The 27,913-nt window shown below is 36.6% G+C and overlaps 1 protein-coding gene across 1 annotated transcript; it reads right to left on the reverse strand.

Moving 5' to 3' along the window:
• Positions 1–7,364: 7,364 nt before the first annotated feature.
• wbp4 (WW domain binding protein 4) lies at positions 7,365–26,835 on the reverse strand. Its single transcript, XM_053638329.1, has 10 exons — positions 26,695–26,835; positions 26,461–26,533; positions 26,255–26,317; positions 25,860–25,983; positions 25,112–25,255; positions 24,177–24,244; positions 22,637–22,706; positions 21,359–21,519; positions 7,824–8,023; positions 7,365–7,736 (listed from the first exon to the last, which is right to left on the reverse strand). Coding segments are annotated over exons 1-10 (1,110 nt in total). The 5' UTR covers positions 26,697–26,835; the 3' UTR covers positions 7,365–7,531.
• Positions 26,836–27,913: the final 1,078 nt, after the last annotated feature.

Here is a 27,913-nt window from a genome sequence, read left to right on the forward strand (position 1 = left end):
TTAAAGCTAGGATATTCAATGTATTCAAGAAGAATTTTTGTTGCATTTGTGTAGTCCAACAGCACTCAATAAATCAAGTGCTCTGATAACGAAAAGAAAAAATTCCGTTATCTATTGCAGTCACAGGCCAATAAAAACCCTGTCTGTGATTGTTCGCCTACCTGCTTCTCTGAATACATACCTGTCTACCGGCACACACTCTGCCCATGCAATCATTGATCTTCACCAGAATCTTCCACCAGCAGTACTCAGGCAGTGCACGTTCATTTGTTTTGGAGGTTTGGCTTTGAAAGAAGTCATAAAGGTAGGGAGTGGGATATTTTCGGTTGTTTGCTTTCAAAATGTAGCTTAGTCTCGTTCGTTTTCTGCATATTCTAGCTTTAATGTCAGTTGTTCTTTGACTGCTACCACACAAAACACTTAAAAATCTGATTACCACAAAATAACTGTGATAATTGTGGCAAAATAATTTATCCATAGGGTGTATTCAATGCAAAGACTTCAAAGTGGTTTCCTCAGAAGTCCTCTTCCAGGGTACCTGTCTACCTCGACAGTGAAGAACAACAAGGCATCCTTTTTACTTATCTGAAGTCAGTACTGCATAGAACACCAATACAACTGAACTTCATGGATGAAGTGCAGTAAATCTGTGGTGTTCTATTTCCAGAGGTATGCCTAACAATATAATGTATTTGTGCATGTTCCTGCTCCTGCATTTTCAAACCCTACTGTATACTATACTGTATGCTGCTTTTGTACAGACCCGTGTATATTTAAATTAACCATTTTCTTTTGATAGGCCATCATGTATGGCCTGGCTGTGCTGCAGAATTTGTCTTTGCAGGAGGCTGAGCAGGTTCTGGTTTTGATTATCATCACAGGTAAGAGTAGAAAATGTCATTTTTTCCTCCACAATGTCCAATGTATCCTTTTGTTAAGGGTTAACAGTATTTCTGTTAACTCATAAGTGATTATGCTCTCCATTTCCTATTTCAGTGAAGTGGAGGAATTTAATAGAGGGATACACAAACAATTGAGGAAAGAAGGGAGAACATTCATTTGGTAGGTAGTGCTGCTACATAATTTACAATCTGGGCTTTAAATATTTAAGGGTCAGGAAAAGTCATGTCGATAACATGTTATTTCTATTTGGATTTCTTGCATCTCTCTCTATTTTTTTCCTCACAAGAAAGTTTCAAGAAACAGTGTTCCCAAAGCATCAAAGTACAATTTTCCAAATCTTTGAACAGTACACAATAACAGTAATATGAAAATTAATTGGCAGGAAGATTGATATATATTAATTATATATGTATAGTATATAATGTGTGTGTGTGTGTGTGTGTGTGTGTGTGTGTGTGTGTGTGTGTATACGTGTGCTCTGTGGTCACTAAGCTCTTTTAAATATGAAATTTATTATTACAGAGTTGAACATGTTCAAGTAAATGTTCCTTATTTCATTCACTTCTTTCTCTCAATCCATCTTTCTCTCTCTCAGGATTCAGTGACGACAGAAGTTCTGTCCATGTGGCAGCTGATGAACAAATGGGATTTGTGTGTGTGTGTGTGTTCAGTTATTATTTATCATTTTATAAAATGTACACAATCTTGAATCTGCCCCCAGAGCCATCCTTGTGTCTTGCCTCTGTACTTTAAAATATCTGGTTGAGATCTAGTGACTGAAAAGACCATAGCATATGATTCCTTCTTTATTTTACTTGATGAGTTATTTATGCTAATTAGTCACACAAATTAGCAACCAAGTAGTATTTGGGTGTAATAAACCTTTAAAACTATAAGTAGTTAGTATTTGGTGGAAATGCTGCTTTGGTTGCACTTTTTTCCTTGAAATGCGGTCCTAGGACTACGGTTCTGAAAATGCAGCCTCCAGTATTGCAGGAACATACTATTGGAGAAAACAGCATCTTGGGGAAAAGAGTTTGAGGTGTTTCAGGTGATCTTTGTTGTCCCTCACAAGAAGCCTATGATTTCCTTAAACAAATTGAGGAACTATTTTGGACCAAGACGCAGTGGCTGTCTTGGAGAAAGAAACTCATTCACTCTCCAGTAGGCTTCCATCATGATGTGGAGTACAAGAAAGAATCGTTAAAAGATTCATTCAGCTGAAGTTGACAATTGAAGCAAAAAAAAAAAAAACCTGACAGAAAAAAACAACACTTAAAAGATGGTCATCTTGGAAGCAAGAGCAAATCCAAAAAGATGAAAAGGACCAACAGCAAAACTTCAACATCCAGCAAACAGCTCCAAAGGTGCCACTGCTCCAACAAGTGCACCCAGCCAACATCACTTCTCCACCTACTGTACCAGCACCCAGCAGTCACTGCTCCTCCACCTACAAGCAGCCAGCCGTCACTGCTCCTCCACCTACAAGCAGCCAGCCATCACTGCTCCTCTACCTAACAGCATTCAGCCATCACTGCTCCTCCACCTACAAGCAGCCAGCCATCACTGACCAGCAACCAGCCGTTACTTTTTATTTATTTTTTTTATTGGAAAAATCACATTTTACATATTATAACACCCCAATCCAACAGCCCCAACAAAATAATCACAGCCAAAACCAAAAGAAAGGGGGAAACAAAAAAACAACAACAAACAAAACAAAAAAAAACACAAAACAAAAAAAAGTAAGATGATTAGTATTTACCATATACCTTCCCTCAATCCACCTCCAGGGTGTGTACATCATTGAAATAGGTAATAAATTGTTGCAATTTTCCCAAAAATGATTCACCCCTGCCTCTGATGTTTTCCTTGATTTTCAAATTTTAAAAAGAACATAACATCTCTAAGCCAGACTGAAATAGAGGGGAGTTGTGGAGAGGTCCAAGAGAGCAGTATTCTGCACAGCAAGTAACGATGCAAAAGCTACAACACTAGCTTGTTTATCACTCAGAGGCTGACGCTGAGATGGAACACCAAAGATGGCAATTAAAGGACAGACATCTAATTTGATTTTAAGAGCGTCGGACATAGTTTCAAAGAAAGAGCTCCAAAAGTTCTGCAGTTTGGGACAGAGTGCAAACATATGACTGAGGTTACAGGGTGAAAGTTTGCATTTTTCACACGTCAGGAACATTGGGATATATTTTAGATAGTTTACTCCTAGAGAGGTGAGCTTTAGGGACCACTTTAAATTGTATGAAACTAAGTCTTGCACATGATGTGGTGTACATATATGTACATATATTATCTAATGCTCTGCCCCAGTAATCATCCTCAAGCTCCAGGCCCAATTCCTTCTTCCCAAGCACTAATGGTTTTGATATTGTAAGAATTGTCCTTTGACCAGATCGTTGCATATATCTGTGAAATAATACCAACCTTTTGAGGATTCAGTTTGAACACCTTTTCCCATGCAGACTTTGTAGGTAAGGAGGGAAACCCAGCGAATAGGGAGGAGACACAATGCCTAATTTGAAAGAAATGGAATAGGTGAGACGGAGGCAGGCTGAATGACAAGAACAATTCAGAAAAGCTTGCAAACGCATCATTAATGAAAAGAACCTCAAAGCATTTCAGACCCTTCTTTTCCCAAAAAGAGAATGTGGAATCTATAAAGGAGGGGGGAAAGAGGTGGCTATTACATATAGGTGCCATGGTTGAGGCCGAGATCAATTTAAATTTTCTATTTATTTTAAATTTATTTTTAGAGAGGTACATACTATTGGATTATCTGTGTAGTGTGAAAGGGGTATAGGAAGGGAGGAGAACACCATAGCAGGGAGGGAAGTTGAAATACAAGACTTTGCTTCTAAGTGGCACCATGGAAGAGAGGGGGCCTGCACCCAGAGCACCAGTTTCTGAATATTAGTCACCCAATAATAATACAATCACCGGGCAATGAGAGGCCACCACTTAGTCAACTCTTTTGAAGTGAAAATTTGGAAACCCTGGGAATTTTTCCTGCCCATATAAAAGAGGAGAATAATTGGTCTATATTCTTGAAGAAAGATTTGGGTGAAAACAAAGGAATGGACTGAAAAAGGTAGAGGAATTTTGGAAGAAGCATCCAGCCATTACTAATCCTCCACCTATTAGCCGCCTGCCATCACTGCTCCTTCAACTGCCAGCGGCAAGCCAACATCACTGACCCTCCACTTGTAACATCATTGGGTTTCATTATTCCTAACCTGTACCATTATTGATCTTCACCTTGCAGCACTCCTGACATGCAGTATGCAATATAACTGCAGTATGATTCTTTAAAATTATATATATATGTGTGTTTGCCTCACACCTCCAGGGTTGAGGGTTCGATTTCCCGTTGCGGCCCTGTGTGTGAGGAGTTTGCACATTCTCCCCATGCTTCGGGGGTTTCCTCTGGGTACTCCGGTTTCCTCCCCAGTCCCAAGATATGCATTGTAGGCTTTTTGGGTATGTCCAAAAAAGTGTTCGTAGTGTATGAATGGGTGTGTGAATGTGTGTGTGATTGTGCCCTGCAATGGATTGGCACCCTGTCCAGGGTGTCCCCTACCTTGTGCCCCACGCTCCCCGCGACCCAGTAAGGATAAGCGGTACAGAAAATGGATGGATTATATGGCAGTATAATACACATGTATCATGATTCCTTATTGCTGGCTTATTTGAAACACACCTTATGTTTTCAACCTCACCATGGTCCCCTCAGCACTCCTGACCTGTATCATCACTGATGCTCCATCACATAGCAGTCCTGTGGCATCACTGCTCCTCGACCACACAGCACCCAGTGCTTCTTATCAATACTGGGCCAACGCAGCGGTCTTCTTTCCCTATCAAACTCGATGAAATCCTCAGTGACGTGAAGCTGATTTACACGAAGAAACACCGACGTCCTCGATGCCTTCCACACTCCATCTCTCATCACTTGCGAAGAAATTTGAATAAAGCATGGTATACCTGTTTGAATTGTTTGGTGTTTAGTGGGTGTAAGCTTTCATTTTGCGTAAGCTCGCCTCTCTTATTTGACTGCGATTATGCCAAAGATTCACTTGACTTTCTTACTCAGCTACTGATGCACTTTAATTCTTTGAGGGTTCTGCTAGGATTTATCCTTTAATCCTTTGAGAGGTCCTGCAAAGAAGAATGGGAGAAACTGCCGAAAAATAGGTGTGCCAAGCTTGTAGCATCATACTCAAAAAGACTTGAGGCTGTAATTGGTGCCAAAGGCGCTTCAACAAAGTATTGAGCAAAGGCTGTGAATACTTATGTACATGTGCTTTTTTTTTAAAAAAAAAATAAATTTGCAAAAATTTCAAACAAACTTCTTTCACGTTGTCATTATGGGGTATTGTTTGTAGAATTTTGAGAAAAATAATTAATTTAATCCATTTTGGAATAAGACTGTAACATAACAAAATGTGGAGAAAGTGAAGCGCTGTGAATACTTTCCGGATGCACTGTATGTGAAATGTATGTTGGGATGAAACAAATTCATATGTAATACATCAAAGACAATGTTAAATATCTCCCTCTCCTATGAGTTTATAAGGGGTGGTGAGCAGCTGGAGGACCTGATATCTAATTGGCTAATTCTAACTCACACTAACTCTGTACTGCCACTAAATGTCTCCCCATCCCTATAATTCAACCAGTTACCATTTATTATCTATGGCATGTAAGGCCGCTGAGGCCACACCAGGTCAGGCTGACCTCCTTATCAATATTTGACACACATACCCCCTACATGTGTACTGTGAGTTCTGCCTGTTAATCTATCAAGGTTTTTACTTCTCAACTTAAGCAAATTAAGGCCATTTGATAATAATGAAGTTGTTTTTCTCATGTCAAGTTGCCCTTCACAAGTAGACCACAATTCAGAGTCACTTCTCTGAGTTACATAAAGACCAGTATTATAAAATAAATTATAAACATGAATTATAAACTAGGTGATAAGAAAATATAAAATGTATTTTCTAATAATTTTCCACAAGCTACAGGATAATGCCAAGAGAGAAGCGGTACTGGACTTTGTAAAGAACAGCTTTAAGTCACGTTGTGCTAAGGTATAGACTTACAGTGAGACGCTGTCCAATTGCAGAACTGGACTCTTTCTCTATCTTTTGTACAAGAGTAGTGGATAGCCCTCTTGTCTTGCCTAATAATGTAGCTTTCTGTGGACTTACCAGACTGCATATTTTTAATTGTTAATTTTGCACTAGCTGAGCATTAACTGCTATGCATCAGTGACTCTGCCATTGTAGTTGATGACTCATTTGACATCCTCATGTGAAGCACAATCCTAACCTGTACCTATTAAATATATATCATCTACAGATTATCCATTCCTCCATCCATCCAATAGATTGTACATTTCAGGGGAAAGAACATAGTCAAAGAGTTTATGCAAAATTGGAAACTGAATTCTTTCAACAACCAAATGAATCATACATTTTATTCATTGTCCATACAGTAAAAAGTTTATACCACTATAAAGGCACAGAATAGTAATTTTTTTTTTTTAGTTTTGCTGCCTTTTTACTTTCAGGGTTTTAAAGTGTCTTGTAAAGCTACATGTTACATAATCTCTGTTGATGCTTTATGTGTAATAATGATAACACAATCTTGAAGTTGTACTCTACAGCTCTCAAGGACTTAAATTTTGGTACATTACATATGAAATACACCAGTGATTAAGCATACTGTAATTTGTGAAATGTTTAGTACTAATGTAGGACAGAACAACAGAAATGCATGAGAAAACAGCACGTTTTAGCATCTAGATTAAAAGGATAAAGTGGATCAAGGGGGAAAAAATTAACATGCCTCAAGCATGATTGTTTCCTTCACAATCACAGTGTAATGACCAGCTATTTGACCTTATGTTGTGTCACAGAAGAATAAATGATATTACAACAGTAGTAGTTGGGGTAGCTGTGTCCCGGCGGGGGGGGGGGGGGGGGGGGGGGGGGGGGGGGGGGGGGGGGTTGTGTCTAATAATCGCAGGTTTGGCGGTTCGACACTGAGCCCCAAGTTGCTCCTGATGGCTGGCTAGTGCCTTGTGTGTGTGTGTGTGTGTGTGTGTGTGAATGGGAAGCAATATAAAAAGCACTTTGAAGAACCGCTAATGTTAAAAGGCACTATATAAGAGCAGATCATTTACCATTTAGTGGCTAACATTTTTATTAATGTGCACAAACACACACAGCCTCTCATTCAAACGACATACCTACAAACAAACAGGATTCATTCTTTTTTTTTTTTTTTTTTTTTTAAATATATCTCTTCCCATGAAATTTGTGATGATGCTATGTGAAATGTAAAATACAATTTGGGAACTGTAAAATCAGTTAATAAGTATGTTTTCAACATGTACTAGTTAACTATGGTTTCATGAACTGGAATAAAAACAGAGATTCTGCTTGTCAGTTTGAGAATTTTTTTTTTCAAATGCACACCACAAACGGGTAACAAATACAAAATCTAAAAACTTTCCAGAAGTGATGAGAGCAGTAAAAAAATCGAAATTATGCTCCGATAAGTAGTATATTAAAATATTTGTGGGAAGTGATGCCAAGGCATAAAATTCTCAATCGTCCTTCTCTCTTTGCCGAAGGCTCTTGGGTTTTCCGTTCTCCGTCTTTCTCTTTTTGAATATGGCTCCCAAGCTTTCATCTCCCAGAGAGGTGATGGTGCGTTCCTTGAACTTAGTTTTGGGCTCTGGGGGAACATCAGAGGACATGTACGTAGAACCTCCACTTTCTTTCTGTGGCAGCTGCAAATCCACATTTTCACTGCAGATAGAGGAAACACATTTAGTAGTACAAATAAATAAAGTACATACAATGCCTCAGTGTCAAATAAGGCAACCATGTACTTACTATGGGTCCTCATCCTCCTGAATCTGTTCCCAGTCTCCATATGGGTTTGCCTTTCTGATTTTCTTTGCAGGGGTTTTTTTCTTTTCTGTGGGTGCAGATGATTCTACATTCCCTTTATATTCTTCTTCTTCTTGCAAATCTTCCACTTTAATTTCTTTTTCATAATCCCTTGGTAGGTCTGCTACTTCTTCCTTTCGTTTCTGGAGAGAGTATACTCTTTAATCTAAAATCTACCATGATATAGCGACTATTTTATCATCACTTTAAGCAGTACACAGACTGGTTAGTATGCAGACATCACTGTCAAACATTTGAGAATGGCTGCAAACATATTTTTTAAACAGTTACTTATATATTTCTGCTTTATCAGGGTGTAGTATGCTTCCAGGTAATTAGATGAATTGGGACTTTTCATCCCTTTACATGAGTTGACCATTGAAATTTTCATTTGACTCTATTTTACTACTGACCAGCTGCTTATATATTATTAAATATGAAACTATTCAATCAACTATCTAAACAATTCAAAGGTAATTGTTAAAAATATTGCATAAAAAAACACAACACACAATAATTACTTCTGATAAGAAGCGTGTACGTATGACTCTTCTAAACACAGTGCATCCAGTGAACATATACAGTTGTGGTTATAAGTTTACATATGCCTTGCAGAATCTGCAAAATGTAAAAAAAAAAAAAAAAAAAAAAAAAAATATATATATATATATATAATAATAATAATAATAATAATTAAGAGGGATCATAATTGAATTTTGTTTTATATTCAGTACTGCCCTGAGTAAGCTATTTCATGTAACAGATGTTTACATATACTCTGCACACACAATAATGAAATAAGTACAACCCCAATTCCAAAAACAGTTGGGATGCTGTGTAAAATGTAAATAAAAACGGAATGCAATGATTTGCAAATCTCATAAACCCATAGGTTATTCACAATAGTACAAATAAAACATATCAAATGTTTAAACTACGAACATTTTTTTTTAGAGTCTCTCAAAGGTAAAGATGGGGTGGAAGCCCATGAAGTGATTTCCATTACAGAATCATGCCTGTTTTTAATGAAGTGCCACTTGAGGACCCAGATATCACAGGCATGCACTACTGATTGTCCCTTGAGATTGACCCACAGAGATTTCTGTGCTGTACTGTATACAGCATGTATATGTACTGCAGATGATGAGATATTCACTGAGGGATTTTACACTGAGGAACACTATTCTGAAATTGTTCCACAAACTACAGACGCAGTTTTTCCACAGATGCCCATCTTTACTTCTGAAAGACTCTGCCTCTCTAAGATACTCTTTTTATACCAAATAATGTTACTGACCTCTTGCCAATTAACCTCCAGCTGTTTCTTTTCAGTAACACTTACTTTTCTAGCCTTTTGTTGCCCCCATCCCATCTATTTTGAGACGTGTTATGGCCATCAAATTCAAAATAACCTTTTTTTTTTTTTTTTTTTTTAAAATGGTACATTTCCTCAGTTTAAACATTTGATATGTTTTCTATGTACTATTGTGAATAACAATGAGGTTTGCAAATCATTGCATTCTGTTTTTATTTACATTTTACACAGCATACCAGCATCTTTTGGATTTACACACGCTTGATCCTTAATACTGTGTGTGACCTGGAAGATCAATGACTGTTGTTATGTTTTGTGATAGTTGTTCATGAGTCCCTTGTTTAGTCTGTGAAGGATTTCTGAGAGTTTTTTGTGATTGTTGTGGACAAAAATGCTTGATTTTGCTGTGGGTTGTTTCAAAATTTGCTTGAATTGGTGAAATTGCAATTGCACAAAATTGTTTTGCACGTCTTTCATAGCAATCTTTGTTGGTAAATGAAACCTTTAAGCTGTACTCATCTTTCAGGCTTGTGAATCGAAGAGTGCTCTGGATGAAAGCGTGTTGTGATGAAGTCACATGACATGTATTGGCCCAAATCAGCAGAAAAAATGTGGTATTTAGAAAAATTTCAAGCTGCACCGAATATTGCGGCGTTTGCTTGATTTTGCGTTAATTTTGGCAATCGCCAAATCACAAAATCCTTAAGGGACTGCTTGTTTGTCCTGAGCAGTTAAACTGCGCATATTCTTTGCTTTTCCATCATCTTCTGCATATTTTATCCCTTTCCAACAATGGTTATACAAATGTGACCATGCGCATCAAAGGAAAAGGGATCCTGAGATTTCACGTGGTATCATGCACATGCTGCGGGCACAGGAAAAACAAGACCAGTTAGGGGGCAGTCATGTTTCATTTGAACAAACACGGCTTGCTAGTAGATACAGTAGTTCTGCCAGAGCATATACTCTTTTTTTTCCAACCAAACAGTGCTGTTTCTTGCACTCAAGCCCAAGATCTGCTTGTGCTTGGCCAACAGATCTGTTAACTTCCCTCAGAACCATTTTGAAATAAGCAGCAGAGCACATGATACGTCAAGCCTACACTGGAAAAATGGAACGTGTGGTCGGTTAAATTTAAGAAAAAAAATATTACATATGGTTTACATAAAAATATTACATTTCTCATGAAAAACATGATTACATTGCGTATGCTAAACCTAATTTAAACAAGTTTCTAATTACAAGACTGAATTATATCAAGTGAGAGTTATCAATTAATATAGTACAGGTACTATAACTATAGTATTTAACTAAACATGGCTAAGACTTGTGTGGTAAAATAGCCCAATAGTAACACGGTTGTTGCAGAATGTCAGCGACCTGGTTTCGATCCTCAGCTCAGGTGAGAGTGTGGATTCAATGAACTTTTTTTTTTCCTGTTGTAGAAAATCTATTCCTCTGTGCATGTGTAATGAATGTCCTTCCTCAAAGTAGCGTTGAATGACTTTCATTTTCTCATTTCTTGCCAATGGAAACTTTTGTTCTTTTATTATATTTAAAGTTTCACTATCTAAAAAACTGGTTTAACTTGAACACAGAAGTCCATAATTCAAGTTTATTGTACAATACATGTACTGCTCACACACCAATAAATCATCAATAATTCAGTTATTAATAGTATTTTTATTATTATTATTAATTAATTAATTTATTTTTTACATGTTTGGCATGTGAATTTGATTTACGTAAGGAGTAATTGACGATGGGCTGTTGAATTATTAGAAAATAATGCATACCCTGAGGTGGCCGTTATTTTCTAATAATTCAATGGACCAGAGTCACTTATTCCGCTTATACCACAGTTACCTCACCTCAAGACATTGTTCAGCTGTTTTATTTCAAGACATTTGTCAGGTTTTTGTCCTTAAAACCCTCCTGTGTGTGGAACTAATTTATTACGCATCCCATATCAAGCTTCTGTTGCTAATACTGCAGCATCATTTTAGAGCTAGTAACAGAGGTTTGAGCCATTGATATGCAGTTATTGTGGGGGATGGGGAGGGGGAGAGAGAGCTCACAGGTTTATTATTTGTTTTGTTTCATGCTGATAATATAAAAATAGAACAAATAAATAAATATTGATCAGCCTACTTGTTCACAGGGCTTTATTTATTTATTTTTTTACTGCAGAAAATACAAGTAAATAAATAAATATTGATACTTGTTCACTGGCTTAAAACACGTGCTCTCTCTCACTCTCTTTTTTCTTGCTTTCGCTCCAATAACTGCATATCAATGGCTCAAGCCACCACTTCGCCACGTGGCCGCATAATGCGAGTGTGCATTATTTTTCTAATAATTCAACAGCCCGTCGTCAATTATTAATGACATATTTCTGGTTAGACAGTAGGCTAATTTTTCCGTTATTTCAGTTAACTTGGTGAAGTGATACGGAACTGTAATGTGGTCAAGACCTGACTGGGACTACTTTAGCTGTGTATTTACTGAAAAATGACTTCAAATCTCAGAATGTCTGTCAGCCAATTGGAATCAAGAACTCAACAGCTCTGTGGTATAAATTAATTTAATTTAAAGTTTGACCATTGATGCATAAATACCTACATTACTGTAGCACTCTTATTTAGCACTTTTATTTTGCTTCGCTTTATTGCATTTAGACAGTTTTAGTCATAATTAGTCAAATTTTCACAGAAATTTAGTCAATAGTTCATCATGCCATATTCATTCATTTTTGTACATTTTACTCTAACTAAGATGCCATCTAATAATAATCAAAAATAATATTTTAGTCAACAAGAAAGTGCAAAATTAAACCAAATATTCAAACATTTTATGTATTAATTTAAACGTGGCAACATTGATCAAATATGTTGTTACAGAAAGAGCATATTCACAACCAGTGTTGGGTAAGTTTCTCAAAAAAAGTAATCCATGACAGATTACTAATTACTACTTTAAAACTGAAATTTGATTACATTACTGATTACTGCATGTAAAAATAATCAGAGGACTAATTACTTTACTTTCAGGTTACTTTCAAAACATATCAAACCTACAAAAATACTCTACAAAGTGACATCATAGTTCTTTCAGTAATTTTAGTGTATGTCAATGTATGACATGATGAGAAAAAATTGGATCTATTATAAAACCTCACTGTTTGTAGGACTACCAGACCGATAAAATATAAAACTTTCCTAGCCAGGCTAATTTACTGACGCTAGCCAAGAGGAGGCACAACTATCATTGTATGGGTTTAGCTGCTATAGTGCCATGCAAAGTACATTATTTTTCCTTATGCTCTGCTCATATCATCTTCACGTAAACTGGAAGTCATACAGACATTTACAGTTCACACCTGCTCAGCATCATAGGATGGTTAGTGTTCCAGTTTCCTCTTTACTGGTTAAAAAAAATAAATAAGTAAAAGTTGGCATATATCCATTTTTCCTCACACTGACTATGAGAATTGAGAGCTGTCAGCCAATAAGACACGAGTGTTTCCACGTATTTTCTTATAAACCCTGTCTGATTGGTCTCGCCTTAGTTTACTGAAGATATAAAATTACAGGCTGTCTTCTTTTACTGATGTTCAGTTACGTAGTGACAAACCGCTTCAAGTGGAGAATTATTTGGGGCTAAAAAAAAATTCTTTGGGGAAAAACGTGATTTATTTTTAAAATGCATTTTACTTATTATAGTTTTCTTAACAATAAATTTGTAACGCAAATAATGTAATTTTATTGACCTCAGTAACTGTGATTATATTACATAAATTTAAAATGTAATGCGTTATATTACTGCATTATCAGAAAAAGTAATTAGATTACAGGAACGCGTTACACCCAACTCTGTTCACAACGTGATTCACACATCCTGACTATCATGTGTAGATGTGTATTTATGTATTGTAATATTGCATTTATGTTATGTATGAATCTGATTAATCTCTTACAGGATGCCTTTGGTGAGTTAATTACCTCCTAGTAAAGTGCTTTAGGTTACTGGTTTTCATTCACTCAGCCAATAATCTGAAAGGAAACCGCAAAGAATTAAGTTACATTTTCATACCTTGTAGATTTATATAGCCAAGCCTTTTTTTTTTTCTTTTGTGCGGAGTTCCACCTCAGTACAGTGGTCTACTCATTGGTAATGGTTAGATGATTGATAATAACAAAATGTACTGTAGCATATCCTATGTAATTATTAACATTATCATAAACATTAACTGCATTTAATTAATTATTATTAATAGTATTTTAATTAATAATATAAACAATTATTAATTAATTGTAGGCTGTGTATCTTTTATTGTTATATTAATATTTTGGTCATTCAGATTTATCGTCCTAATTACAGTCCATCAATTATATCCATTGATTAGACTACGGTACATAAGTCCTATCTAACAAAGAAACAGCACAATGCATGCTATGGTGCGATAAGTAGAAAAGGTGAGTGAACCACCCCGACGTCTTTATCCCTACCACTTTTCAAAACAAAGTTATACCCATGTATTGCCTAAGCAATTAAATTACTGATCATTTTTCAATACAATTAAGCTTTTATTAAATATAATTTGCAAAGTGTATACAGTAATTAGTATCGGAATTATTTTAATCCAGTGATTTTAGCAGTAGTTGCAGTATGTTTGTTCTATGGATTTAAAAGATGGACCGAAGTCAGTCGTCTATTTTGGAGAAGCTGGAGAAGATGATCTTTTCCACCTTCCATTCACGGGGTGTGACATATCAGAAATGTACAGTATTTTCATTTTATGGCATTAAACTTTAGCCTCTGTATGCTACATTCCAGTGTGTCCACCCTGAAAGAACCTTAAACAGTCTATTTAAGTTCCTCACACCAGAATTTATTTACAGTGGCAAGAAAAAGTATGTGAACCTTTTGGAATTTCATGATTTTCTGAATAAATTTGTCAAAAATGTGATCTGATCTTCATCTAAGTCAAGGGAATTGACAAATATAATGTGAATAAAATAATAACACAAAAAAAATCTGATCCCTCATGTCTTTATTGAACACACTCATTCAACATTCAAAAAGTAAGTGAACCCTTACAATTAATAACTGGTTGACCCCCCCTTGGCAGCAATAACCTCAACCAGGCGCTTCCTGCAGCCGTGGATCAGACCTGCACATCGTTCAGGAGGAATTTTAGCCCATTCTTCCTGGCAGAACTGCTTTAGCTCGGTCATATTCTTTGGATGTCTCATGTGTCTGGCTCTTTTGAAGTCATTCCATAGCATCTCTATTGGGTTGAGGTCTGGGCTCTGACTCGGCCACTCCGAAAGGCAGATTTTGTTTTTCTGAACCCATTCTGTTGTGGACTTGTGTTTTGGGTCGTTGTCCTGTTGCATCACCCAACTTCTACACAGTTTCAGCTGGCGTACAGACATTCTCACATTATCCTGAAGAATTGTCTGATATTCTTGGGAATTCATCTTCCCCTCAATGATTGCAAGCTGGCCAGGCCCTGATGCAGCAAAGCAGGCCCAAATCATGATGTTTCCTCCACCATACTTTACGGTTGGGATGATGTTTTCATGATTATAGGCCGTGCCCTTTCTATGCCAGATGTAGTGCTGCGTGGTTTTTCCAAATAGTTCAGTCTCAGTTTCATCAGTCCACAAAACATTTTGCCAATACCACTGTGGAGTGTCAATGTACTCTTTTGCAAACTTCAGGCGTGCGGCAATGTTCTTTTTAGTAAGCAGTGGCTTCCTTCGTGGTGTCCTGCCGTAGATACCCTGCTTGTTCAAGGTTTTACGTATTGTAGACTCATGAACAGAGATGTTAGCCAGTTCCAATGATGTCTTCAAATCTTTGGCTGTCATTCGGGGTTGTGTCTTTACCTCATTGATGAATCTTAGTTGTGCTCTTGGTGTCATTTTGACTGGGCACCCACTTCTTGGTAGAGTAGCAACAGTTCCAAAGTGTCTCCATTTGTAGAATGTTTGCCTAACTGTAGACTGGTGAATTTCTAAAGTCTTTGAAGTCAGTTTGTAACCCTTTCCAACTTTATGTAAATCAGCAGTTCTTGATCGTAGATCCTCTGATAGCTCTTTTTGGCGAGGCATGGCTCACATAAGCGTGTGCTTCTTGTGCAGAGCAAACTCCAAAAAATTGAGGGGTCTTTATCAGTCAAAGTAGCTGTAGTCCACACCTCCAAACTCATTTTCTTAACGAGACTCCAGGTGTGCTAAAACCTGACTCCAGTTAGCTTTTTTCAGGTCATTAACTCAAGGGTTCACATACTTTTTCCACAAGCACTATGAGGTTTTTTTTGTTCTCAATAAAGACATGAAAGATCAGAATTTATTTTGTGTTAAATAATAACTCATTTTTGTGTTGAATTTATTTTAGACATATTATATCTGTCAATACCCTTGACTTAGATGAAGATCAGATCACATATTATGACAAATTTATTCAGAAAACCATGAAATTACAAAAGGTTTTCTTACAGTGGTTTTCTTGCCACTGTATAGCAGCCATTAAATCAGACTTTGTAGTTGGTTTTGCTTCTTTCCGAATATAGTCATTCAGAGCATGCCACACCATCTCAATGGGATTCATATCAGAGTCGTCACCCAATAGCAGCAACCCTCTGCAGCAAGGACTATGCTTGCAGCAGTGCTCTTTTGGGTCATTGTCCTGGAAAAAGCATTGATGGACTCCAAAATATTCCCTAATGTAGTGAGTGCAGGTTTCTTTTATAATAGCATCTTCAAACAAACACCTATCCATTAACCCTTCAGATATTGCAAGGAGCTGGTCCCAGTCTGGATATGGCTCCCCTAACATGAACTTTCACTGGGTGTTTTGGCTTTGGTTTGGACACGCGTCTCACAAATGACATGGTGGCAAAGTGACCCAAAGTCACTTTGAAAATACTCTACTTATTGGATCAGACCATAAACTCATCTTGTTAACACCTTAGTATATTCCTGCAGTTCAAAGGCAGCCTGTCTCCACAAGGATTATGAGAAGGTGGACTTGAAGTATGAATGTTTTCATCCATGTTTACTGCATTTAAACATTTTAAAAAATCTATGTTTTCTGCATTTAGACCTTAAAAATACCATTCCTTGCATAAAGCTGATGTCCAGCAACAAATATTTGATCAAAATGCATATTTTAGTCTAACTTCTCTTTTCTCTACTGCGCTCCATCTGTTTAACATGCATGCACGCACATCTTTAAAGTTTAACAACGACTCGGCTGCTGTTATGACAAATTGTTTTGCGAAATGGAAATGTGTATTACTTTCAATTCATAATGTTTGCAGAACATATAAAATAGGAGTAAAATGTAAGTTATGCATTGGAGAAAAGCATCTATTTAGCACATTTAATAGCACAATCACTTAGACTTAGTAAATGTGTGAGAGTGGGCAACGCTGCAATTGCAACTCTTTCACACAACTGTTAAAATATTTAAATTGCCATTAAAAAATTGAATTAAGCAATATTTTAGTACACATTATCTCATCAATACCTGCAGAGAGCGCAATGAAGTGTGCGTTTACAAAGCACACAAAATAATGATTCACTGCATTACACTCATGCAGTAACGTGTAAACATGGATTTTCCAATATCCATATTACTAAATATGTATGTCCATTATTAGGCTATTTTTTATTCATATTTTATTGTGGATATTTTGTTTTCTCGAAATCATGACATTAATTGTGCAGTTAATAAATGATCAGACACTATCAGAGAATGATGTTAATTCAATGTTAAATATTTAATGTAATAATCTATAAGCCTAGGCCTATTTAAATATCGATTGAAGACTAATCATTGCCAAGTTGAAGTGGCCAAGAGCAGTCTGATCTGGCCTGTACTTCTGTGTTCACTTTAAACCAGTTTTTTCAGTAGTGAAACTTTAAATCCAAGAAAAGAACAAAAGTTTCTTGCAAGAAAGGAGAAAATGGAATTAATTCAACACTACTTTGAGGAAGGATATTCATATTTACACGTGCACAGACGAATGGACTTTCTACAGTGAAAAACCCCCTCATTGAATCCACACTCTCACCTGAGCTGAGGATCGAACCCAGGTTGCTGGCATTCTGCAACCAACAAGTTACCGCTGTGTTATCTACCACACACATTTTAGCAATGTTAATTTAAATACAATAATTATAATACTTGTACTATGTGAATTGATAACGCTCATGTTACATAATTAAATATTGAAATTAGAAACTTGTTTAGATTACATTTAACATAAGCAATGAAATCATGTTTTGATGAGAAACTTAATATTTTTGTGTATTGTATGAGGCACAACAAATTTATTTAAATTAAGAAATTAATTTAATTAAGTTAATAAGTGTGCCTGCAGGGTGCCGCTTGATCACAAGTGACGAATCACATGAAACCACATGAAAAATGTGCATTCTTAAGGGCCACATCTGTATTATGCAGAGAGCCATCTTTTCACACTGAGGACACTGAGGGACTCATACACAACTACAGGGTGTCCCAAAAGTCTCCATACATATGGGGGAATAAAAAATTTTAGCAAATTGTATTCCAGAATTTTTCATACTTATTAGGATTCCTCCGTCGGGAAGAAACATTGTTACTGATAGTATTCTTCTTCTACTTCCTCTTCTTCTTATTATTATTATCATCCTTACCTCCCTAAAGTCCCCAATAATTCAAGAACTGAATGGTAAAAAGTCTGGAAAGTATTTGGCACATTGATTCTACAGGCCACGAGTAACTGCCACACCACAAATGGACCACACGAGCCCATAGGTGGCGCTACAGGCCACGCCCAAATTCTACATGATTTTTCCCTCTGACCCATAAGTACAAAATGTCTGAAAATTGGTATACATGCCTTATTTCTCATTGGGACCATAGATTTTCCAGTACATTGAAAATTTGTCCAAAATTATAAAAAATCTTCTCCTTATGCACTGCAGGTCCTATTGATTTGAACTGTGGTACATATGTGTGGGACACATGTCTTTCTATAGGGTGATAAGCAATAAGGAATCAAATAAAAAATGACAACTGTTGCACATATTTCTTGTGTCCATAAATCAATGGAAAATTAACCTATGGACATGACCTGTGCCACACAGAAAGAAGACAGTACATGTATGATGGCAACTGCATATCTCCAAAAACAATGACATTAAAGGGAATAATAATTCATCACTAATGATAAAATAATGCTTTACACATCCGCTAATCATAAAATGGATACTCCGATTCAATCACCTATGAAAACATATGAAGACTCTTGACAATGTTGAGTAACAAATCTGAGAAATGAGTGAATTTAAGATAAAAAATAGATTTATTGTGAATATCTAAAATATGCATACTCAGCTAAATGCTAATGCACTCTGCCAGTGGCTGTTTCCCTTCCTCCACAGTCAGTGCACGTGCCAAAATTCTCACTGAATCCTCAGGCCCATTACATGTGCGTGGGCTTGGGGCCACCCATAGACCAAGTCTTTCTGTCAAGGGTGGGTAATGTTGCCAAACTTTTTAACAAATTCAAAAAGACTGGAAGTGTTGCAGATCAACCGAGAAGTGGATATCCACAAACAAATAAATGAACAAAGGCACTGACATGGTGCTGGCATACTCCATACTCCCTATGTATGGAGACTTTTGGGACACTCTGTATAACAAAAGGTGCAAACATTCACTGAGGCTCAAGAAGGCAACACACTACCATTAAGAGCCACGGGGATGTAAACTTTTGAACAGAATGATCAGTGTAAATTGTTATTTTGTTTAAAAGGTCTTATTTTTTTCCATTTAGTACTGCTACATAAGATATTTATTCAGCAAATTTTGAAAAAAGTCACAGCAAAATCAAGCATTTTTGGCCGCAATGATCACAAAAAAAGTCTGTACAGGAGTTTTTTGTGATTGTTGTGGCCAAAAATGTTTGATTTTGCTGCAATTTTTTTTCAAAAGTTTCCCTCAGTAAGATTTACATGTTTGCCAGAAGTCAAAATCATAATTTCTACCGATCATCCTGTTAAAGATTTTACACACCCCTGGCTCTTAATGTATCGTGCTGCCTTCTAGAGAGTCAATGAATGTTTGCACATTTTGTAATAGTTGTTTATGAGTCCCTCAGTTGTCTTACAGTGCTGTGAAAAGGTATTTGTATTTGATTTCTTCTGTTTTTGTGTATATCACATACAAAAAATTTTAGAGCTTCAAACAAAATACAACATAAAACAAAGGCAACCTGCATAAACACACAATACAGTTTTGTTTTTTTATTGAAGCAAAAAAAGTTATCCAACAACTATCTCCCATGGTATTTTGTACACTGTATATATGCGATTTGTATAGTGGGACTGTACATTGTTGTTTGTTGTGTATATACTGCTCATGTGTGTTATGTGTTTTTATATATATATTATATATATATACACACACAAACACACACACACACACGCTTATGTCTATACATATTTATACATCTTTTGTATATTCTGTATTGTTCTGATCTCTTTTTTCTTCACCTGTCTTGCTGATGCTGTGATACCCTAATTTCTCCATCTGGGGATTAATAAAGTATTATCTTATAAAAACTAATTGTCCCCTTAAAGTTAGAATCTGGTTGTGCCATCTTTAGCTGCAATAACTGCTTTAACTGCAACCAAATGCTTCAGATAACTGGAGATCAGTCTTTCACTTACTTCTAGGACTAGGATTTACTCCTATGCTTTGGATCATTGTCTTGCTGAATAATCCAGTTGCGCCTGAGTTTCAACTTACGGACTGGACATTCTCCTTTAGGATTTTCTGTTAGAGAGCAGAATTCATGTTTCCCTCAATTATTGCAAGCTGCCCAGGACCTGAAGCAGCAACGCATCCCCACACCATCACACTTCCTCCACCATGCTTGACCATAGGAATGATGTTCTTTTTGTGCAATTCTGTGTTTTGTTTACACCAGATAACAGGAGCCCTGTCTTCCAAACAGTTTTACTTTCGACTCATCAGTCCATTGAACACTCTCCCAAAAGTTTTGAGGATCATCAAGGTCTGTTTTGGCAAAATTCAGATGAGCCTTAATGTTCTTCTGGGTTAGAAGTGTTTTTTTCCCCTCACAACACTTCCATGGATGCCATTTTTGACCGGTGTTTTCTGACAGTGGAGTCATGTACAGTGACTTATGTTTATTGATGCAAGACAGGCCCATAGGTCCTTTGATGTTGTCCTTGATTCTTTTGTGACTTCCTGGATGAGTAGATGCAGTGCTCTTGGAGGAATTTTGGAAGGTCGGCCACTTCTGGGAAGGTTCACAACTGTGCAGAGTTTTTCTATTTAAGTGTTTATTTGATTGAACAGGGTTTGCCATAATAAGGCCTGGTTGTGTCTAGTCCAGCTGAACCCCAATAATGCATAAGAATGCAATAATTCTTATGCATTCATAAGAATGCAGTTTCATAGATTAGGGGAATTAGTAACTACGGTGGCAAATAAATTTTCACACAGGCCCAGTTGGTATTTGATAACTTTTTTTGTTTTAATAAAGAACATTACCATTCAAAAACTGTATTTTGGGTTTACTCAGTTGCCTTTGTTTTAGCTTAGATATTGTTTCAATTTCTGAAACAATTTAGTATGAAATATACACAAACACAGAAGAAATCAGCATTGTAAATGTGAAAAGATGGAAATCATATAGCCACTGTTGGAAAGGGGTCAAATATGTAGAAGATGCTGGAAAACCAAATAATGTGCAGCACCTGGATGATTTTTCTTAAGAAGAGTGGGCAGTTTAACTGCACAGGACTAAATTAAACTAAACTAAACTAGATAAACAGCTATAGCAAAACATAAAAACGGTCATTGATCATCAAGGTAACAACACACAGTATTAAGAATCAAGCATAGGTAAACTTTTGAACTGGTTCATTTGTGTAAATTGAGTTATTATTGTGTTTTGTGGACTATATGTAAACCTCTTATGTGAAATATAATATAATTCAAGGCAGTACTAAATAAAGAAAATACAGTTTTATGATTCCTCTTTTTTTTAAATTATTAATATTTTGCAGATTCTGCAAGGCATATATAAACGTATGATTTCAACTGTATATATCTAATTATAGGCTCTTACCCTGAAGCTAATTTTGGGAGCTTGAGACTGTTTGGAATTTGAAGCCCCTTTGGCAGAGAGGGATTCTGGCTGGGAGATAAATTGAACCTTGTGTTCCACGTTTGTTTCAGATGGGTTTCCCTCTTTAGGAGAAAATGCAGATGGCTTTTCCCACGTAGACTCTGAAAATAGAGAAGTTTACACATATTTCTGTCTCTTCGGACAAACAGCCCGAGAAAGATCTAGTTTTCAGTATTACAGTGTAATTGTTTGTAGTATTAGAAGCGAACCCAAAATTTTGAAAGTGCACATCCTCTGTCTGCAGTTCTCTGTATAAATGTAAATAAGTGCCTGTCTCTCACATCGCAACAACCTTTCGTTTCACTTTTCATCTTTTCAGGCAAATAATGACACAAAGACACTAGTAATATAAAAATTTTCATTTTGGTAAACGCATTATCCATTTCAAAACCAGTCTGACAAAACCAGTCCGTAAAAAAAGTTTGTTGGTGTCTGTTGGTGCAGTGTGAACCTGACAGTCATGTTTCCAAACATTCTAAATCCAACAACCAACTATTAAAAGGTTGGTGATTGTTGGCGTTGGTCGGCATCTGATAGTGCAGTGTGAACTGGGCTTAACAGGACACACCTGGGTAGCAAGAAACACCTGTCAGTCACATGCTGCAATATTTTTGCTTGCCAACAAATTGGGTGGTCTAATGCAAAAAGGTGCTATGTTCTATGTAATTCCAGGAAATAAAAGCTGAAATGCTAAACACTCTTCTCATATTCATCTTTTGATTTCAAACTCAAATGTCTTCAGTCTACAGCACAAACCAATGAATTGGCCTTGCTGTTCCAATAGTTTTTGAGAGGACTGTATATAGTGCTGTGAATAACAAATGCTACAGGTAAGGCACCTTGGCTACACACTTTTGCTTCATGTGATTATATCCACAAGCATTTATAATATTTTAATTTATATTGATTTTAAATGTGATAGTTAGATAGAACATGTGCACTATGACATAATGTATTAGAAATTTTGTTGGTCAGATATGACATGGAGAGATGAATGCATTTATGTGTGTATAAATTTTGGCTCAAAGGCACATCAGCCCTCCTTAAGTGGTTTATGCAATCAGATATTAATTGGCTTAAACCTGTATTGGATGCAGTTATACCTGGAATTTTATGAAAATAATCAATAACCAAATAAATTCCTGATACTCGGGATGCATGAAAACTACCATATATAAATGGGGTCTAAAATATCATCTTGTGTAAACCAGAACTCACCTCCAGTCTCTGTGTTATAGTAATACATATATCCCTCTGGGCTCGTAGCTTCCATCCATACACTTCCTGTCTATTTAAAAAAAATAAAATGCGTTCAGTATGTATATCCTAATTTTGAATGACTATTCAAAATTAATTACTAACTTATTTATTGCTTACAGTGAGGGAAAAAAGTATTTGATCCCCTGCTGATTTTGTACGTTTGCCCACTGACAAAGAAATGATCAGTCTATAATTTTAATGGTAGATTTATTTGAACAGTGAGAGACAGAATAACAACAAGAAAAATCCAAAAAAATGCATGTCAAAAATGTTATAAATTGATTTGCATTTTAATGAGGGAAATATGTATTTGACCCCTCTGCAAAACATGACTTAATACTTGGTGGCAAAACCCTTGTTGGCAATCACAGAGGTCAGACGTTTCTTGTAGTTGGCCACCAGGTTTGCAAACATCTCAGGAGGGATTTTGTCCCACTCCTCTTTGCAGATCTTCTCCAAGTCATTAAGGTTTCGAGGCTGACGTTTGGCAACTCGAACCTTCAGCTCCCTCCACAGATTTTCTATGGGATTAAGGTCTGGAGACTGGCTAGGCCACTCCAGGACCTTAATGTGCTTCTTCTTGAGCCACTCCTTTGTTGCCTTGGCCGTGTGTTTTGGGTCATTGTCATGCTGGAATACCCATCCACGACCCATTTTCAATGCCCTGGCTGAGGGAAGGAGGTTCTCACCCAAGATTTGATGGTACATGGCCCCGTCCATCGTCCCTTTGATGCGGTGAAGTTGTCCTGTCCCCTTAGCAGAAAAACACCCCCAAAGCATAATGTTTCCACCTCCATGTTTGACGGTGGGGATGGTGTTCTTGGGGTCATTCCTCCTCCTCCAAACACGGCGAGTTGAGTTGATGCCAAAGAGCTCCATTTTGGTCTCATCTGACCACAACACTTTCACCCAGTTGTCTTCAGAATCATTCAGATGTTCACTGGCAAACTTCAGACGGGCATGTATATGTGCTTTCTTGAGCAGGGGGACCTTGCGGGCGCTGCAGGATTTCAGTCCTTCACGGCGTAGTGTGTTACCAATTGTTTTCTTGGTGACTATGGTCCCAGCTGCCTTGAGATCATTGACAAGATCCTCCCGTGTAGTTCTGGGCTGATTCCTCACTGTTCTCATGATCATTGCAACTCCACGAGGTGAGATCTTGCATGGCCCCCAGGCCGAGGGATATTGACAGTTCTTTTGTGTTTCTTCCATTTGCGAATAATCGCACCAACTGTTGTCACCTTCTCACCAAGCTGCTTGGCAATGGTCTTGTAGCCCATTCCAGACTTGTGTGTTATTCTGTCTCTCACTGTTCAAATAAATCTACCATTAAAATTATAGACTGATCATTTCTTTGTCAGTGGGCAAACGTACAAAATCAGCAGGGGATCAAATACTTTTTTCCCTCACTGTATGAATGACCTAACATTTAATTTGATCTTTTATTCAACTGTGAAAAATTTATATATCTTGATTGAATAAAATGCAAAAAATTCACCTCAGTTTTTTCTGTAGCTGATGACTCACTTTGACCTTGAATTCCTTCTGGTTTCTCCCACTGAGACTCTAAAATCAATGACATACTTAAGTAATCTGTGCATAATGTAATGACGTCAAATTTCACAACAAACGATCTGAACAACTGTTGACTTGTTTTGGTAACAGTGACTACGTTTACATGGACAGCAATAATCTAATTATTGACCTTATTCTGAGTAAGACAATATTGTGATTAACGTGTTTACATGAGTCGCTTTAAAAATACTTCTTTCATGTTCCCGTTTTACAGGTTACAGAACATAGAGTGATTAACAGCACACATCATTACGTCACCCCATTACGTTCACTCCAGAATTTCACGTATCGTCGTACAGTTCGTCTTCGTTATGGTACCGTATACAGTTTGGGGTAATTTTATTTAAAATTTTTACGAACGCTTCAAATGCAGTTAATTATTTGTCATGCTATACGTGCAAATAGACGACTGTTTGACTACTACTACTACTACTACTACTACTACTATATTAGCTGAAACACATGTACTTCGCCTACTATACAGTAGGTAAGTACGTGGTTTCGGAAGCAGCCATGCTCTCTTGTTTGCCGTAAAACAGTTGAGCACTGCCGTGTGTGATCGTGTCCTGTCGCAAAATGCGATGAAAAGTCCCACACGATGTTAATAGTGTGATTAAGGTGTTTTTTCATGTCTGTAACGCACATCGATAATGTGACTAAAACAGGGAGTACTCCATATGTCTTAATTCGATTTGTGTTTACTACGAGTATGACTTTAGTCAAGGTAATCAACAGTTGCTGTTTACCTGGTAGTTTCTTAATCAGAGTATCGTCTTAATCAGGTTAATATCGGATTATTGTTGTCCATGTAAACGTAGAGTGTGTGCAGTAAAGCATGAGGTTTATGTAGAAACTGACCTCCAGTTGTTGTGTTGTAGTAGTAAATTTGTCCATTGTCAGTTGTTCCCTGGACCCAGTCATCAGATTCAATCTTGCTGTCAGGTTCCACAGTATCTTCAACCTTATATTTTTGAGCTTTTCTTTGAGTCTGAACAGGAGTTTCTAAGCCCAATTAAACAGATAGTGAACTGGGAGAAACTGTTTTATTTATCTTTATTTTAGATTCAATAATGGTGTAGAACAACCAACTCAAGTCATATGGGAATACAAAACCTTCACTGTATCATGCATATCAATATGTAAGCAATGATACTGTAATTAGGCTACTTGCACACTCAAAGTCACACTTGCTTATGGTTTTGCTCTACATGATCAACCTGTTCCGAATATGTCCTTTTAATTTTCTTAGGTAATTCTATAGGCCAATGTAATTTTGTTATGCTGTAAGACTATTCTAATTAGATGAAAGTCTAATTTATTTTTTATTGATTAATTATAAGCTGTAATTCTTTGAGGATTTTGCATACTGTGCTAAAAGTGAGCACATACACATAACTTCTGCTACAACTTTATGCTTTCATCACTCACTCAAAAATTATTATACATCAAGGAAAAATATTAACTCAAGTATTTACATGCAAAAAAGGTGCAAACAAACTTAAACTGGTGCAAAAATTTGAATAATTCAGCAGAAAAAACAACATCGGAATGTGAAGAGAAAGCTTTTTTTTCTGATATTGGGTAAAACTGTAGAGTGACATGTTACCTGCTTCTGCTTTTAGTCTTTTCATGTCATCTTCGTACGCTTTCATAGCAGCCTCTTCCATTGCTGCAAACTCCTTGGACATTTTTTCTACCTTCTTAGCTTTGTCACTGCTAGTCTTTTTAATCTGTAATAAAAACATGAGGGAGGGGTGAGAAATATTAGGTCATATGCACCATCACCACACAGCCACCCCTAATCTCTACACAAATGAACCATGGCTTATGATGATACCATTTTTTACCCCTCGATTTTTTTCATTACAGCAGCCTCTGCTGGTCTTTACATGTAGAGACGTGCTAAATTAACCAGATATACGCGGGGATAATTTGTCGCTTTTATTGCTTTAAAAGAGCTTATTTAGGTCTTCTTAAATATAGGAAAAAGCTTTAACTTACCTCGTCGATTTTGGCGGCAACATTCTGTTTGTGATTTTTTCCTCTCTCATGAAATTCTATACTCTGTTCCGATACAACAAAAAGAAACAAACATAGTAAATATTCTAAAGGCATAACAACTACGTTACAGCAGCAACAACAACAACAATACTGCGAATACTAATTCTAGATTTGGGGAATTGGTATCAGGAACATGCACTACTCACCGGCTTGTTGTCTGCAATCCAGCACTTGCAATACTGGCAGAATTTTTTGGGTTGGGATTTCCAATAGTCAGCCCTTCATTTATTACAAAAGATAACATGGTTACATGCATGGATAAACTCTCACACGTTCATTCAAATGTGACAGAAGAAAGAATACCCAGAGAAGATACATTAAATAAGTTTGAGGAAAAATACTCTTATATGCAACTCAACATTTACACTACTGTGACTTACATTACGTCCACAATTTATCGTAATTTATCCATTAGAGACGAATCTTATCTCGCTACTTAGCTAAATAACATTTGTCGCGTGGATTTGACGTAATCAGCTTGCGCGACACTCATAGGGAGGAAGCAAGTATCTCTGCACCCCGGAGCCGGTTGCCCGATATGCAAATTAGGGAGTGATGAGACTGCCCTTTACCACGCATGCGTTAACAGTTTCGCGAGTCTATCCGCCGCGCATGCGTAAAAACGTCACATGTCACATGTTAAATGCTACGGTTTATATCTTTTTTTAATTACAGCATATAAAAAGTATTAATTAAGCTATTCAGTTTCCATTAAACAATGTTTTATTTTTCATTTGGAATTTAAATAAGTGAAACATTCCTGTTTGTAATTTGCTGTGGTTGTTGATGCTGTTACTATCAGTGTTAATATACTTTTTAAGGTTTCTATAATTGTGACCATAACACAGTTCCTTTCTGTTGAACATCCATAAAAATACTGGTTGGGTGAATTAGGTTTTCTTTCTCGTCCAAACCCCGTGTTAGAAATAGGTGATTAGTGTATTAGTTTTTTTTTAAAAAAAAATTTGCATTGGTACAACTTTCACAAGTTAGTGGTTTTTTTTTTGTTTGTTTGTTTGTTTGTTTGTTTTTTAAACTCCTAGTATAAAACTCCAAACTGATCACACTTTTAACACAGCTAGTCATTCTTTCAAAACCTGATCTCATGCTTTCATTACAGGTATATTTTCTTTCAACAAAATCATTGTTTCAAAACACAAGATTATTGTAACATGTAATGAGAACATTTAGTGTAATCACCAAAACACAACAGTATGATCTTCTTTCAGTTTAATAATTTTAACAATCAGTTAATTCAACAGAGACAATGCAAGATACACATTTCAAATCACTCTTGGTGTAGAATGTTACTGTACTGTAATACAGTATATAGAGTCAGCACAATAGATATTACACTTACATTATCCAACCAAACTGACAAAAGCCACAATAAAAACATTTATATAACAAATATCACATCAAACACATCAAAAGTCATTTATGCAGGAAAGATCTTTTATTTTACAGTATTTTTACAACAATACAGTGGTCGCATTGTGAAACAAAATAAATTCAAATTGAAACAAATTACTGTAAATGGAGATAATCTCAAATTAATTAACATCACGCCAATCTTCAACATTTGGCCATAAATCAACA

The sequence above is a fragment of the Ictalurus furcatus genome, chromosome 12, assembly GCF_023375685.1.
Source record: "Ictalurus furcatus strain D&B chromosome 12, Billie_1.0, whole genome shotgun sequence".
NCBI lineage: Eukaryota > Metazoa > Chordata > Actinopteri > Siluriformes > Ictaluridae > Ictalurus > Ictalurus furcatus.

Bases quoted from the DNA above. Each gene is read 5' to 3' on its own strand.
- wbp4 (XM_053638329.1), bottom strand. The intron at 25,984-26,254 runs GTAAGTTAAAGC...TTTTTATTACAG, and splicing joins TTGCCGCCAAAATCGACGAG to ATTAAAAAGACTAGCAGTGA. The intron at 7,737-7,823 runs GTAAGTACATGG...CTCTATCTGCAG, and splicing joins CAGGAGGATGAGGACCCATA to TGAAAATGTGGATTTGCAGC.